This window comes from Netta rufina, assembly GCF_964035555.1.
Source record: "Netta rufina genome assembly, chromosome: 1".
Classification (NCBI taxonomy): domain Eukaryota; kingdom Metazoa; phylum Chordata; class Aves; order Anseriformes; family Anatidae; genus Netta; species Netta rufina.
The window spans coordinates 88,900,327-88,917,948 of NC_140123.1; the positions used below are offsets into that span (position 1 = coordinate 88,900,327).

At 43.8% G+C, this 17,622-nt stretch overlaps 1 protein-coding gene across 1 annotated transcript in view; it reads right to left on the bottom strand.

The window, feature by feature from the left end:
- SRPX (sushi repeat containing protein X-linked) overlaps positions 1–17,622 on the bottom strand; it is a gene marked incomplete at both ends in the record, with an annotated part of 42,606 nt that overhangs the window by 14,163 nt on the left and 10,821 nt on the right. Inside the window, one exon of the mRNA XM_084281865.1 lies at positions 5,477–5,536. Coding sequence (XP_084137991.1) covers positions 5,477–5,536 — 60 coding nt within the window. The remainder of the gene's footprint in view (positions 1–5,476; positions 5,537–17,622) is intronic.

Here is a 17,622-nt window from a genome sequence, read left to right on the forward strand (position 1 = left end):
CCAGCCTGGCCTTGAGCACCTCCAGGGATGGGGCACCCACAGCTCCTCTGGGCAGCCTGTGCCAGTGCCTCACCACCCTCCAAGTACAGAACTTCCTCCTCATATCTAGTCAAAACCTAACCTCTTTCAGTTTAAAGCCATTACCTCTTCTCCTATCGCTCCACTCCCTGACACAGAGTCCCTCCCCGGCTTTCCTGTGGGCCCCCTTTAGCTCCTGGAAGGACGCTGTAAGGTGTCCCCAGAGCCTCCTCTTCTCCAGGCTGAACAGCCCCAGCTCCTTCAGCCTGTGGATGCATCTGCCAAGTCAGAGGAAAGCTGGAATTTTGCTGGGACTTCCCGGATAATGCTTCTGCCAAATTTGTGGGAGAAAGGGAAACCTAAAATGCCTATAAAACTAAATTTTTAATAATTAGTCATCCCTTTAAAGTAGTCATGATGCAGATACTGTCTTCTTGTGAGTACTTAACACCATACTGATGGGTGCAGTATCAGATAGATCTCTGCTTCACAGGAAAAGCTTCAAAATCTGTGTTGAGCTTTGACAACATTGTGCACTAAGAAATCACTGCCTTTTTCTGCACTGGGCAGCTTTTCAGCTGGAGTTTCCTATACAAGCAGTGACTAAGCCTGCCCCTTCTCAGCTCCAAGACTGGAGAAGGACATGTCTACAGGGATGGAGGGACTGCAAGGCAAAAGGGAGAGACAACAGGGCCGAAGATCCTGCGTGACACTGTGTGACATGCGGGACGTAGCTAACAAAACTTTCAAGGTCCTAGAGAAGTCTGCCAGAGAGATGGGAAAAGAGAAAAGAGAAAACAAACAAACAAACAAAACCCTAGGCAAAGAGTTTTAGCTTTCATCCTTACTAAGTCACAGGAGACATTTAAAAATAACTTCTGGAAAAAAAGCAACGCTTTGGCAGATTTTTACTTCTAACTCTTAATTCTTGTAGTAGTTATGTACATTTTTCTACATGATTGGGATCAGTTTCGCATACAAAAGCAAAAATCAGCACAGGCTGCTACAGTTTACATTCAGTGTAGAATGTCTCCAGGCCATATTTACTCCTTCCTCACAGACACTGGATTTACAGCCCACGTTTTGCTGTGTTGGTCGCGAAGAAGCAGTACGAGCACCTGGGGACTAAAATGAGAGACTCATTATCAGGGTTTTGACTAGTCCAAGAGCTCTAGGCTATTTGGTTTCTGAAGAAGTCTTACTGCACTGTGTGCTTACTTTTGAATTTCACCAATACATCTGAAAACTCTTGACAAAGACACATACGTGGCATTATTTGCATCGTCACCAAATGTGCCGTAACTGAGGCAGGGGGAAATCAGCAGAGGAGCCCAACAGCAGGTTGCAGCAGAGTGCAGCTCAGCTTTTTGGCCCAGCCACACAACCATCCCAACTCTTTTTTTCTTCCCCACCTATCCTGTTTCCTGAAAGTACTGAACGCCAAATACATACTATTTACCTCACAAGATTGAAAAATTAGTTTGGTGGAGGGTGGGTTTGTTGGTTTGTTTTAGAACTAATCCCTGTTCTTCACCCTATTCTGTACTCTACAGCTACCAAAACAAATAAATAAATAACATAAAAATAAAAAATAAAATTTATCAACTGACTGAGGCCCTGGCACAGGCTGCCCAGAGAAGCTGTGGGTGCCCCATCCCCGGAGGTGTTCAAGGCCAGGCTGGATGGGGCCTTGGGCAACCTGGGCTGGTGGGAGGTGTCCCTGCCCATGGCAGGGGTTGGAACCAGGTGGTCTTTAAGGTCCCTTCCAACCCAAACCAGTCTGTGACTCTGGCCACTCTCTGAAGGGCTGTATTGCCATGGCTGTCTCACAATGCTTGCTGTGAACCAAATGAAAACTGGGAGAGCCCACAGGGAGCATAAGCTAGCAGGAATTAACAGTCAATCAGCTACTGCTGAAGTCGAGAGCGATGGCAGTGGGCACAGCCTCAAGCTTCAGCTCAGACCTGAGGGCAGGCCACGCGCATTGGATTCACTGTCAGCCTCTGCCTCCTCCATCTCCTGCAGAAACCTTCCTCCTCCTCCTGAGCTAACAACACCCTTTGTATAATCACCCCTTCAGTGGGCTGACTAACCCTCCCCCCCAGATTTCAGTCCTTTCTGTCCCCCTTACTTTTCTCATGCCCCAAACGTCAGTAAGAAGAAGGGCCTAAGCCTGAAGTCAGTAGGGGAATGCCACTGACTGAAGGGGCTCAACCAGGGGAATGCAGAGTGTGCCAGGCTGGGCTAGCTGGGCATTTTTTTTGGCTAATCAGCTCTAATTATTTATGCCTAAGGTTTTCTGCGTACATAAACTGCAAACGAGCATGACCAATTTCCTTCATGAAGGGCGCTGTGCAATACGATCGGCAGGCCCGTCGGTAAGGCAAAGCAGCTGCTACAGGTACTGCAAACATGCCAGAGCTTTTCTCAGAATTTTTGTGGTTTTCCAAACATGCTTGCCTTGAGTAAACAACTACACGTATTTTACAAAAATGGCTAACAGCTAACAAATGCACAAACTGAATGCTGAAGAAGAAAAAAAAGAACAACTTGCTGCAGTGTCGTGGCAGCTATGGTGGTCTACAGAGAGAAAGAGGGCAAGGCTCCTAGGGAGGGGCAGAACTTCTTTTGCTGGCCCAAATGATACTGTTAGAAATAAAAAACAAAAACAGGCATGCTTTTGGATGCAGATAACTGTAAGAGCTTAGGAGGAACATCTGTTTGATCTAAATCATTATTATGCTTACTCTGAAACTGAAAGCGATTAGGAGAAAATGGGTGAGGCAGGGTTCATAAGGGGGCAAGGATCTGGGTTTGGACCAACTGATATCACCGAATAAAAACCAGCTAACTTGAAAAGCTTTATGTGCCTGAAAGCACATCAAACAACACTACAAAGTTTCAGATCAAAGCCTGTTTATTTTTAAGTGAAGGAGCATACTGTTTTTCAAAGGTTAAGCAGCTACATGTAGTATTTCTGGAATATTAGGGCTGGATAAGGCCTGGAGAGGTCACACATCAATTCCCTGCCTTGAGACAAGATCAACCCTGTTCATGGAGGTTTTGGCAGTAAGAGAGGCTCCAAGTTTCCTAGACATTTCTTCTGGGGCTTCATGGGGTTCTGTTCAAGCAAATGAAATTTGAATTTTTAGGTACAAGTCCTTTACAGTGTTTTTCTGTTTAATGGACAGTTCTCACCGTTCCTTATCGATACAATAGGCTGCATTATCATTTAGTAGTAAAACACTTCAAAGACTCAGCTGTATCTGAAATCATTGGAAAACAGACAGCAAGTAGAAATGGCCAAAGCCACTATGTTGCCTCTACAGCTGGGCTACAGTTTGCTCATTACAGTATTTGAGAAAACATGTTAGGAGAACCAGCACCATCGGAGCAGCTGGCATTAGAGCAGTGATGAACACAGGAACTGCTGTGTTCGGGAAGCTTTTCCTCGTAAAACGCGATCCAAGACAGCCATGCCAAGTGGCAGGAAGGAAAGCATTTTTGAGAGCATCGTTTTCCCCAGCCCCTCAGCCCTGTTTAAACACCAGTCGCAGTTTGCCTTCATAATCAGCATGCAAAATGACCTGTTGTACTGGCGGGCACACCAGCCAGCAGAGCAGCAGGTTCACCAGGGAGGGAGGGAAAAGCTCTGTAAAAATGCTGCAGATACAGAAAGTCTCAGCAATGTTTCTCTGGAAAGCTGAGCAAGCTGAAAAACATCCAGAGGGAGACAAAAGGGTTTGGTAGGAGGTCAGTACCCTCCCATAAACTGCCATTTTCTTTTTTGTTTGCATGTGTCTAGTATGGACAAATCCGTGTGCTTGCTTGTGCACTGTTTAGTGTGCAGGTGTGCAAAGAAAAAAGCACAGCACTGCTCACATACGTTAACCCAAGTCAAGCAACCTCATTTAGTTACTTGCTACCGGTGAGTTTTGTTGACCAAAGAATAGACTATAACCAAAATGCTGGGCTGCACATTCAAGGAGCTGCTCTGAACACTGCTACTTAGGCCATTTTTCCTCGCTTTGTCCTTCTCTACTCCCCTTCCCCCCATTACCAACTTAAATAAATATGCTAATGAAGAGCGAGCCTTTTCTGCTCCATGCTTTATACTCTTAGATTCACATTGTCTGATCTTCAACATTTGGCAGTAGAGCTTCCAAGCTCGGGGTAGTTTTTAATATCTGTGTGAATGAGTCATTATGTTTCACTTACCCCAGTGACATTTTGGCTGACATTAATATAATCCATTTTGGATCACCGTACAAAAGGAATTTATACAGAATCCGCATTTTAACTACTTGCCTGCCCTGGCATGAATTGGCATTGATTTATCCTCGTGATCTCTGGGATTCTTTTTCTAAGGGTCCACAGAGGGTTACACGTTAAAAGGCAAAGAAAAATGAGTTTACACAAACAAAGCTTTAGAGAAATATGCATCTGTTTTAAAGCAAAATTTTACACTGAAGTATTTTACTGGGAGGAATGTAAGAACTTTATGAAAACAGCACTATAACCACAGTATGATTGTTGCTCATAAACGTCTGAATTACCTTATGACTTACCTCATCTTTAAGGCCCATTAATTCTCTGCGAAGTAGCACTAACATACAACACGACACCAACATCCAGTGTTCTCAAGTAATCAAAACAAGTACATCACAATTCTTGAATGTTCACAGATCGGTTTACTAAAAAGCAACAGCTGCCATTTAAAGTGACAAAACAAATACCAAGTTTCTTTATTGTTTGGGCTTCTGATGGATTTTGGCAGAGGAGACCCATACTGAGACTGACTTTTTAAAGAAAATTGACATAGCAAATAGAAGATTTACAACCAGTGGCATAAAGTTTCTCAAGCTTGCTGAACAGCAAAATCTTCCAGAGTATGGAATAAAACCTTAATTCGCTTTACAAACATGCAAGCCTATTCACTCATTCATCCAGCTACAGAATTTGTTTTACAACATACGTGTTCATTTGTTAAACACACTTCACTTAACATTTCAGGTAGCAAGTTTACCTGAAATGAAAACAATTCTATGGAAAAAAAGTCATGAAAATCATCTTCTCTTGCATGTACTTTCCATACGTTACCATCAATAGGCCTGGGTTTTTAGTCAGCTTATCATTGATGGTTTTGTTACGATGCATGAAGAGAAAGAAGATAAGCTCTTCATAGATTTTCATGATCTTGCAGCCTGAACTACTAAGAGCCACTGCAGTGCAGAAGTTACTTATTCTGTGCATGAGTAGTGATCAAGACTTGGTCCAATTTCCATTGTTAAAAAAAGGTAAAATGTAAATCTTGATATCAAACCCATGGGAAAACAAAACAAAACAACAAAAAGAAACCCATGGAGTTGGATCTGCAAGATTTCATAATCCATGAAAAGAAAAAGGAAGCCCCCAGCAACCAGCTGATACTCAATTAGCATGTAAGCGAAGCATTCACCTTTATATCTATTGCGTGCATACACATCTTCATCGTCTTCAAGGGGTGAATATCCCGATCCTACAACAGAAAAATAAAGAGAGAAAAACTACAGCAAGAAAGGAAATATAAATTAAGGCTAAAAGAAAGCTTTGCCAAAAGACATGCAAGATTAGGATGCAATAATCTATGCAATGCCATTAGCATGGGCTTCTCCGAAGCTCAGATTCACAGCAGATCCAATTTATAGTGAATTTGGAAGGGGCAAATTGATTTCATAATCAAGTAAAATAATTGATTTGATAACCAAGTGAAATGAAAATCTCTCACAGCTCCCAGAGCTATGTCGTGCAATGCTGTGCTGCACAATTCAAGTCAGAGCTCCTCTGCTTTGGAAAGCCCACCCATCAGGGAGGTGATCTCTTGAGCAGAGGTGGCACAAGCGAAGGGTTACGCCAAAAGATTTCACTATAAAATGGTTCCATAGTGTAAGAGGCCATCAGGCCATTGTTAACAGCCATCAGGCCAAACAGCAGAAGTAAAATGTGTGCAACTCAAGAACAACCCTCGTGTACAACCTGTGTGATCTTCACACCAAAACCAGAACACTGAGTTACGTTACCTGCAAACACAAGTTACACTCACATCAAAACTGTTTGCAATCAAGCAATCTTCTGTGGTTGTTCAAAATAAACTGTACATTCCTGCACCTCTAAAGAGCTGCACAACAGCTATAAGCTCGTAACAAAGGTAGAAACTGTTTTACAACAATCAGAAACCGTTCAGAGTGCAAACATTCAAGCATTTCATCAATAAAACAAGGTGGTCATCAACCGAGCCTTCAAAATATTAAGTGCCATTGGTTTAAAATCAGAAGCACACTGTCTAGTCTGAATCCTAGATAAGTCTAGATAACCAGTAACACCTTACTCACCACCCCACCAGCCTCTGGACAACTTAGCTTTGTTCCTTCAGGATTTTTTGTACAGCCAACGCTTCATTCCTGCATCACAGCTTTTTTGACCTTGCCTCCCTCCATACACGTTTCCATTTATACCACCGTCCCTAAATTTCCAGCCTAGGCCACCAGCTGGAAGGAAGCACACGTTCTCCTCTGCCCCACCAGCCAGGCAAAGGCAATCCCTCCCCTCCCTGTACAGCAGCACAAAGCAATTACCAGACTCAAAGCCATGGAGCTGAAAGCCATGGCAAACCCAGCTTCCCTGACCTACTGCCCTACCATTTTATCCAAAACCCAGGAGAGAAACCCAGCCCATGTATCTGCAGCTGCTCCATGCAAGAAGCTACAGTGCATAGGGTCCTTCTGCAACGGGGCAGGTCCCTGCACAGCATCAACTGCAGCACTGCTCACCAGGGCTCAGACCACCTGAAGATGAGACTCTGCATCGCCTGTGACCCTTCTTGCTGCATTACTTGGATGTCAGGCACAAGTGCCCAGGAGTCATGACCTTGGGGTTCAGCAGCACCTCCTGGGAGCTGCAGGGAAGAGAGGGATGCGTGCACCCCACTGCAGACCAAAACCTTGCACCAATACTGCAGCTGTGCAAAACATTTAGGTTCCTGCATAAGAAAACAAAAATCAAGAGCTGTGCCTACAATAAAAGCAGTAAAAAAAAATGCAATTCATCTGATTCAAAGCCTGACTCAAAGCTTACTGTAATCACTGAGGATCCCTCTGCCAGCTTTCAAAGGCTTTGAGTTCACTCCTTGTGGAGCTCACTTCCAGTTTCTCCTCTGAAACCTGGGGTTTTATGTGGCACAGACTTCCCATCACTTGGGAGCTCTTTCTCTGGATTTTTTTATTTTTGTTGTCGCTGTCGAATTTTTGATGCCTAAACACTGACATCTTAAAAACTTCTCCACATAAACTTTGCTGCATTTGAAGTCTGAGCGTGTAATATAAAAAAGCAAGCTGTGATCCCCGAGGGCTCCAGGAAGACCTTGATATGTAAACGAGCACCTCTCTCAGCATCTATTATTCTGCCAGAAATTGGGATCCTCTTGGCTAATTACTCAGTTTGAGAGTTAAAAATGAAAACAGTGAGGTAACATTTCTATAATTGTCTGAATTTTCCTGTGCATATAAACATCAGCATAACTTAGGGCTATGTGAGCTCTTACATATTTATCTTTCCTTAGACAAGAAATAATTAAATGCTCTTATAAGTCTTCTAATAAAAAATGGCCTTCAGAGGTGTCCCTAAAATCCCTTGCCCTAAAATGAGGCCCTGTTCTTCATGATTTGCTGCCATATGCTGTGGATGAAAACAAACAAAATGAACATACCCAGAAAGCTATCATTTGACATCTTCCAATTCCAGCACATTTTATAGCTGGAAATGAGAAAGCAGTCAGGTTTCTCTTCTAACGAGCAACATTTCATTACTGTTAATAATCATAGCAGGACAGGGTTGGGGAACTGCTAAGGAGCTTTTCCTTGCCGTCCATTTGGAGACAAAGTACTCATCTGAGTTCAAAGTGCTGAAATTATCACTGTACAAACCCCAGGTGTTTCAAGGAAGGAGGATGAGCAACAAGCTACTTGATGGACATCTCACATCACGGGACGCGTAGCAAAGCCCTACAAAAACTGGCTGCAGATTTTGTTCACGCAGACTACAGGCAAGACCCACAAAGTAACACTTCCATTTCATCATGAACCTCCCATGAGATTAACCCACGGAACTTGATCCTCTTTTTGTCAGGAAAAACAATTTTTCTTCATCCACAAAATAACTGCTACGTTTTTATGACCAGAGGTTTTACAAGAAAGCTTTACCTTCTCTTACATTTTATCTTTACCTTTTCTTATATTTTATTAGGGCAAAGTGTTTTAATTAAACTTCAGGCAAGCTACTAGAAAGTATGCGGTACTGTCGGTCATCGACCACTCAGTAGTCTGTGCTGAATTAAGAAATCCACGGATAAAACTGTAAAACAGAGCAGGACAAGTGGTAGCAGTAAGCATTTAAGCCCGCTGATGGATGTAAAAATCCTTGTGTAACTAGAATTCGTGAAAAGAAATACGACCTTTCTCCAAGTATTTACATTCAGTGCTCAAACTGGCAACCCAATGAGACACTCAGACATACAGTAGTTACTCATTTGCACTGAACGTGAACCAGAACATTTCAAGAGCAACGCTGCCTTTTTTGTGCTTGCCAAATCTCCTCCAAGTGTGCTACAGATGTCAGCTGTCGAGGCTTCACCGCTTCTCCTCCAACAAAGCGCTTAAGTATCTCCTTAAGTGGGCTCACCAGCCCCAGGGAGGCCGCATGCTTGACCCTAAATCCACTCAAAATTGTTTGCAGACATTGACATTTGATGTCAGTCACCTGACGAAGTACTTTGTTGCTTTTGTACCGCAGTCTAGACCCTGTGAAGGCAGCTTTCTGACGATGGCTCTGATTTCCATGCTTACAGCCAGCCCAGCATTTGCTCTCCTGGCCTGGGCCTTTGGTCCTCTGAAAAAGAGATGGAGGGAGCAGAGCATACAGCTGCACCCGTGAATTCACACAGGTTCCAGTGTCAGCCCCACAACCAAAAACAATGCAACAAGTATGAATTAAATACAATCAGCCAAGCACGCATTGAGAAAAACCACTTGCTATGTTTCTTGGATGTGACCACCTCAAAGTTCTCCAGAACTGTCAGAGTTATCATAAATTGCTCAGCTGTCTTGATCCTACAACAAACTTTGCACCTTCTCAAGGCTAACAAGGCCAAGTGCCGGGTCCTGCACTTGGGGCACAAGGACCCCATACAGCACTACAGGCTGGGGGGAGAGTGGCTGGAAAGCTGCCTGGTGGGAAGGGACCTGGGAGCATTGGTCAATAGCCACATGAACACGAGCCAGCAGTGTGCTCAGGTGGCCAAGAGGCCAACAGCATCCTGGCTTGTATCAGAAACAGCGTGGCCAGCAGGACTAGGGGAGTGATTGTCCCCTTGTACTCGGCTCTGGTGAGCCTCACTAGAATTTATGCCTTGAATACCGTGTGCAGCTTTGGGCCCCTCACTACAAGGACAGAGGTGCTGGAGGGTGTCCTGAGAAGGGCTACAAAGCTGGTGAAGGGTCTGGAGAGCAAGTCTTACGGGGAGCAGCTGAGGTTGTTTAGGTTGGAGAAGAGAAGGCTGAGGGGAGACCTCACTGTACTTTACAATTACCTCGCAGCGAAGTGGAGATTGGGCTCTTCACCAAAGCACCAAGTGACGAGAGGAGGGGAAATGGCTTCAAGTTGCACCAGAGGAGGTTTAGGTTGGGTATTAGGAGACATTTCTTTTCTGAAAACGTTGTTAGGCACTGGAACAGGCTGCTCAGGGAAGTGGTTGAGCCACCATCCCTGGGGGTCTTCAAGAAACGTGCCGATGTAGAACTTGGTAGCATGGTTTAGTGGTGGACTTTTGTCCTAGGTTAAAGGTTGGGCTGGATGATCTTAGAGGTCTTTTCTAAAACCTGAATAATCCTATGATTATCCAAGCCGAAGTCAGGCATTTTCTCACTGGATCATTTCATTCTGCCAAGCAGCAATCACAGAATCACAGAATGGCCTGGGTTAGAGGGGAGGGACCTTAAAGACCATCTACTTCCAACCCCCTCGCCATGGGCAGAGATGCCTTCTACTAGATCAGGTTGTCCAAAGCCTTGAAAACAAGGCAAGGTTTAAAATAATCAAACTGCACAAAAAGAGGAAGCAGTATCATTTTGGTTTCTTAAAAACAACAACAACAAAACCAAAGAACCAGTAGTGATAACCAGAACACGAAAGCCTTCAGCTCCATACAAACGTTAGGAGAGTTATACAGGAGAAGACCTTGACAAAGTCACCGGGATCACCTGCATGGGCAAAGGGAAGGAGGACTCGTGCTCCCACTGTTTGGTGCCACTGACTCCGTAAGCGATGCCATGTGTACAAATTCGGGGACGTGCCCAGGAATGATCTCCCCATGGCGAATGTCCACCCAGGCGGCTCTGCTGGCAGAGGGAGGGCACCAGGAGCTAATCTCAGGGCAGACACTGCATATGCAGGTGCGTACACGAACAGCATTTAATGTGCTATTGTGTTGCAAATCCTCTATAATTGAGAAAAGGAAGGAATGTGGGCTGCGAGAGGCAGATTAGGCACGCAAAGTTGGTTTTCCCACGACTAACAAACTTCTTAACTCTTCTTGCCCTAGATCAGCTGCAAATAAGCTGCAGACCACGACAGCATCCCTCATGAAACCAGTGAGAAACCTTTTACAGTTTACTGCCCTGAGGCAGTACAAGGTCAGGCACTGAAGCAGAAGAGGCCACTGCACTTTGGCTGGAGGGACTTCAACCCAAACAGCTCTGTTCTCCCTTGCTTAGCACCAGGCAAACTGAAAAGTTTTGCATCTGCTGCACTTACTTACGGTCCTGCAGATTAATAAGAGCTCTGATGTTTTCAGGCAACTCTATTTTGTCACTTTCCACCACAAAATTTCTAAAGCCTTTTTTTTTTTTTTTTTCTCTTCCCCCATCCCCTTTTTCCTGCTCTTTTGCTCAGGGTTTACAGGCTTACCTAAGGTTGTAACTTGTGCTGTAAAAATCAGCAGCTAAAGTCAACGTGCCAGTTGCAGCTTTGTGTTTCTATTGAAGCTTGAAGTCTTAAATATAGCACCAATTTACTTAAGTATGTATTTCAGAGAAGATAAGTACATTTCCAATTTTTGGAACATTGCTGGGAAATGTAAAAAAAAAAAAAAAAAAAAAGAACACAGCCCTAAAAATACAGTGCTAAGGCCAATTCCAGTGTCAGCTGTATGGCAAATCTCAGGGAGAAAAAATAAAAATAAAAAACAAAGAGTGGGGGGAAAAAAATGAAAAAGGTCAGTTGTAATGTCATTGGGTTGCACACAGAAAAACAAAGCAAGTTAAATGAGCCTAGATAGCATCTCGTCCGACCTACAGACACCAGCTATTCCTGGTATGGAGAGGAAAGGCTGATTCCTGTATGCTCTCTGTCCTTTGAAACAGAGCACAGTAGTTGGGAATTCCTTCCACATTCAAGCAATTGATGAGTTTAAACATGTAAAAAGCAGATAATGAGTTTCCACCAGTAAGTTCATGCCATCTGCATTTAGCTCCTCCAACACGTTGCCTCAGAGTTTTAAAGCCACACCAAATACATGAATAAAAGAAGAAAACCTTAGCTTTACGTGCAGCAGACTGCAGAGCTTGCTGCAGCGAGGCAGGGCTGGGGCACGGTAGGACCTCTGAAGTCTGGAAGATGTCCATCAGGAGCCAGAAAGGGCACTGAAAATGGTCACGACCTTCACATTAGAGGGCTTTACTTTGGGTGTAAAAATACCTGCACTCCTTTTATGACAGCAGTAAAGCTAGAAAGCCAGGTTTTTGATCTCATCCTTTGCTGGTTGAATGTTACACCTCACTTTTGCAAGACTCATGCTTCAATGTCGTTGGCTTCAGTGGGATTTTGGTACTGGTTTAAAAGCTGGCTGCACGCTCAATTGTTTGGTTGCATCCAGTCCGTAAGGCATAAAAAAACACAACAAACGTAAAATTTGTTTTGTTACAGAAATCAAAGGGAAAAAAAGAGCAGCACAGGAGTCAGCCACGTGCAACTTGTATCAATGAACACGTTCAAACAGCAAAAATTTAATGGTGACTGATTGCATTAAGCAGCCTCCAGGATGGACAGTAACTCCAAAGACAACACTTGCCTCTTCTTTCCTCCAAGGATGTTCCTGCTTGGCCATGCCACCTTTCAGCCTCCTGCTTACCTCAATCAACAGTCCCAAGGGCCTGTGCAATGCAGGGGGAATAAAGTTAAAATAGAAACCTGACAATCTTGCATTCAGCAAGAGAGCTGTGCTGACCTGAGAACCACGGTGCATTCCTGCAAGCAAATCCAGCTGACTTAACCAGCCCAAGTTACCAGGTTTTTCAGAAAACCTCTACACAGTTTTGTAAGCCCAGGCGATTAACTTCCAGTGACGTCTAGAAGCTTCCCTGCCTGTATGCATGGAAATACACACGTGGGTAGCTCCGATTTGAGCTTCCGTGCACACCCATAAGCCACACGCTGCTGTTTTGCTTCTATTTCTTGCAGGTGTAAGCTCTTTCAGGCTCAGAAAGTAATCCTATACCAGGAAGACCCCCTCAGGGCTGTACGTGCATTAATTCACTACATCTCAGCATTGATTAAGATGCAAATGGCTTGCTTTAAAGCACAGGTTTTAACTTGCTTCTAGAGAGACGCCTCCTATGCGATCCCATCAAAGTACAGCTCTTTCAAAGTTGTCGTAATTAAAGCACGATCCACACGTGGAACAGAAAGCTTCAAAATTAGCAAGTTCAAAAGAGGTCAGAGAGGCCCGAAGTTTGCGTGCCAGCAGCAGCTTCTGCTTTGTGGAATAAAACCACCCAATTACTCAGAAACCATGAATCCGATTAGGAAAACGCAGGCGCAGGTTCTTGTCCCCGAAGACGGTCTCTTCCCTCTCTCCTTGCCTTCTGTGACCTACCAGGACTATGAGGAAACTGCAGCTGCCACCAAGCAATGTAGGTGTTGCGGAGGAGATTAATTACACATGTTGAGAAAACCATCACTGTGCTCCGTTCAGCTTACAAAACAGACTCTTTTCATGTGCTGCCAACTACTGAGTGAGAAGGAAAACAATTAACACTGGCATACGGTCTCGTTTATTTCAAGGAAATCACATACCCAGAACCAGGCAAGCACCGCCCGTGCTCTTTGCTCTCCCAAAAGTCAGCAGTGGGATGGAAATGGCAAGGACTCAGAAGTTAGTGCTGCTCGAGGAATAACAATTTTGCTTTGCTCCCTTTTGTGCACACACGGAGACATCTTAGATACAGTAAATCCAAAGCAGAGCGCTTTCTGCCACTGGCTTGTGTTATTTTTCTCTTCCCCTCCAGACTGGCAATAGGAGTGGAAGTTGTGCAGGTGGCTCCACGCCAACCCTGGCAGAAGTCCCTTAACAACGCGGCGGTCGAGGGAAAGGCTGGCAGACTTCACCAGAGGCTACAAACACCCTTGCCAACACATTCATGCCGTGCAGGGACGTTAGTGCTCCCTGATAATGTATCTGCTTTTACTATAATAATGCATTTAGTGCCAGGACGAGGAGTGCACACTGCTTATAGCATACACACAAAGTGACCGAAGGCCTTGGGGGACTGTTTAAATACTATATGGTTGAAGCAGAAAATATAAAACCAAAAAACCCCACGAATATCCTTCACTACAATTGTGTCCTTACATTCACCAAGAACAAACGAGGGATTTCCAGCATCCTGACGTACGCTTTGCACTGGATGCTCCCACGAGATTTCAAATGATTCAATGGGAAGAAAGGAATTTATCACATCTTGCTTAAAATACAATCGCAGAGTCACAAAATATATGTTCATACATACAGCTGTTTTTCAACAGAAAATTCATTTAAGGAAAATCTAGATGAAGAGGGGAAACACGGATGAAAGGCCTTTGTTATGGAAAACAAATGTTCATTTCTCTTTAATAAAGAAAAAAGCTAAACAGGCTAATAAAGATATACTTGGGAGCTGACATTGGTATATCCTCAAGAGAAGTACCACCCGTCTCCTGTGTTGCTCTTCCTTTCCCACACGGTCCACGCTCCCTTGAGCGCCGAGCAGCACATCCCACAGGGTACCACAGGGATTCATCAAGCAGACGGGCGATGGGGGGTCAGGCTGGCAGCCTGGCTCACGGAGAAAAATCAGAACATGACGCACACGAACAGCGCCCTCACGAAATGCTGATTTCCAGATCGGCCAGTTAGGTTTTTTCATTGACTCATTGCCAAATGAAACATGTAAATAACTAGGTGCAGAGAAAGAGGAAGAAGTTGGTTTCCATGATTTTAATTCAGCTGTCAAGAGGAGGCCCAAGAGCGTATGCCCTTCCCTTTTAAAAGGCTGCATCTGATGATGAGCTGGCTAAAAACCCGAAATCCAGCAAAAACAAAAAACCCAAAAGGACAGAGGGGAACAGAAGACATCCTTGAATATTTAGAATGGCAGCATACTATGCCAGCAGGAAGCCAACAGAAAGAGGTTGGAGAAAAATATTCCCTTTGTGCAGGCTGCGAGGCCTACAAGCAGACTACAATGACCTCCTCTAAGCACAAAGTTCGCAGCAAGTGAGGAAATTCTGGCTGTTTTATAACCCTACAGCATGTCTCCACCTGCCCTCTCTTTTCCACGCTAGCTTCTCCCAGCGCCTCTACCCCTTACATACCTGCAGCCCTGTGCTCCGCAGAGGTTTTGTAGCCTGACCAGAGAACTTCCCACCTGCATCCTGCTAGCCACTGCTCCTCTTCTGCTAGGACTCTTAGGACAGGTAACTGCCTGCTGACATGCAGGACCCGTGCTTGGAGGCTTTCAAAGGCCTTCTGCTGACAGATCTCCTTTACACATCCTAAAAATCACGGGGATCTACGTTTGGGATCTGTTTGCCTCCAGGCTGCTTGAAAGGGATGAAAACCTGCTGAGAGGAACATGATGTGTTACAACAGGGGTCTCCATCGCCGATGGCAAAGCACCTCTCCAGCAGGACAGCAGGTCCTGAGGACCTCCACGGCACGAACAGCTCACAGGCCATGCCACCTTTCACACTGAGCAGAGAGAATTGGGGGTTTGGGGCTCTGTTGTTTGTTTGTTTTTTGGCTTTTCTCCTATAATACGAATTTACAACAAATCGTAAATAAATAAATAAAAAGCGTAACTGCAATGGACTTTCGGATAACTTTCCAAAGGAAGAGATTGAAAACTGACCCTGATCTATTCTGAATTGGTGAAAGATGGAAGAAAATAGTTTTTCTTTTTTCTTCCTTAAGTACAGGCAGTGGAAACTGGCACATCTCAATATCTAACTTTTAATAGCATAGCACCAGGTATACTACTTTCCTGCCTTCTCTCTATCCCCAATTCATGTGTTATTTCTGAAGCTCTGCCATTTTACAAACATTTTTCAGATTTTATAAGGAGCCTAAAGGAAAGGCTCCCTAGGGAAAAAAAAAAAAATCCCAGTTTTAGGTATCCAACATTACTTCAGTATTTGAAAGCCAGCATCAGGAGCTATCTGTACTACACAGGAAGCCCTCTATAAAGATCCTAGAAAACAGGAGGAGGGGAGGGGGAAAAACATAAATTTAATGACTGAAGTTACTGACTGTGATCTCACCTTACTCCTTAATAAGCAGAGTCACAGTGTCTGAAGCAACACAGAGCTACTGTATACTCCATGCTGGCAGTGAGCTCCCTCAAGGATTTCTCCTCTACACTACTTTTCCTTACCTCCTCTGCTTATGTCACTGCTTGCAAAAAGTAACATATGTGTACGCTATATATATATATATTTTGTAATATATACTTAACGATGCAAAGATCCAATGTATAACTGGCTCAAGCAGGACATCTTCCCAAGTTAGCTTGCTTTTTCTCCCATCTTATGCATAAATACAATGGCAGTCCAGAAGTTTGTCACAGAGCCCCAATTCTATGTGAGCAACTTCTTTTTCTGAGAAACAGGAAGCATACACATTGTTTTTACAAAGCCCATGCTCTAGAAGATTTGCTATTTAATCCATGGCACCTGCAAAAACCCCGTGAACAGATGAAAGCATAAAGATCTGTTGGTATTATTAGTGGAGGACCCCTTGAAAACGAAAGAGACTTCTAAGGACTCCATGACTACTCACTTTGTCACCCGTTTGCAAGGGCAGCATGAAAGGAAAGAAAAAAATAAAACTCAGAGCCATGTATGGCAGTCAGCAGGTCAAAAACTCGGGAAACAAGATGGAAAAGCAGGTGGAACTTTAAAAGGAAGAAAAAAATTAGGTAGCAAGGAACTTAAATAGCAAACTAATCAGTTGAAGAGAAAAGGAAACAACTGCTGTCAAGATTCAGGAGGCAGGAATTTAATTCATCTCTGAAGACCTGCATTAAAAACAGCCTCAAAACAAACAATATTTAACATGGAGTTCACAGCCAAAAGCACAGAAGGTGTATAAAGCAACCGATGAGAACTGGCTTGCTCATTTTGTTCAAATGAATGAATGCTAGGTATATCCTCAGGGAGACTCAAAGGAGTTTGCTACAGCCAGCATAAAATAATGCAGATTTTAAAGGAACATTTGGGATGCTCTCTCCAAACCATCACTCCTTTTTCATTAATACTCCTTCCAGTGAGAAGTCCCAACTGAAAAAACATTCTCCAAGTTCTCACATTGAGAACAAGAGAATAAACAAGTTTCCTTCTGAAAGCGGTCACTAAGGTCATTTGTGAAGATATTGACTCTGAAATCTCAGCTTCACTTATGACGCCTGCATATCACAGAAGTGACAGGAGTATTAAATAAAACAAACAAACAAAACCAAAACAAGCAAACAAAAAAACTGTATTGTATTGTATATCAAACTGGCTTTTGATACAACAGACTTTGATCATTTGGTGATTCTTCTAAACTATACCTGAAATTACATGAGAAACATTAGCTTTATATTTAAAACAAACAAGCAAAAAAAAATACAGCTTTACTTCCAAAGACAATGCTTAGAATACCTGCATCTTCAAATGCCCCAAACTAGAAGATAAATACAAAATCAACACGAATGTCCTCAATCTTCGGAACCCTAGTTACTGGTTTAAGGCAAAGAGAAACCTGGCAATACCAATATAACCACTTAAATCAATCACCTCAATGCACCAAAGCCAGTTTTCCAGAATTTACACCCGAATCCTTGAGGACACAGAAAAGGGCAGTGAAAATTCACTGTGACTACCAGAAACAGCAGAGGTGGCCAGAGCAGCTACAGATGGACTTGAAAGAAAATGGTCTATAGAGAAGAGAAAGATGTGTAAAGCCAATCCATATTTTTTTTTCCAAAAGGTATGAGCTTGAAGATGGAAGGGAAATATATTTTTTCCCAGTCCTTGCAGTAGATGCTGTGGATTTCCCATCCTCTCTTGGTAACCGTGTCCCACCTTCAGCAGAACCACTCAGCACAGCTCAGCCAGCAACTGGGAGGAGACACCAGAAGGAGCAGTCCTGCTCGCTTCCTCCTCAGACACAGCTAGGACTACCAGGTCTTCTGTGAAGGACATCTGGAAACACCACCA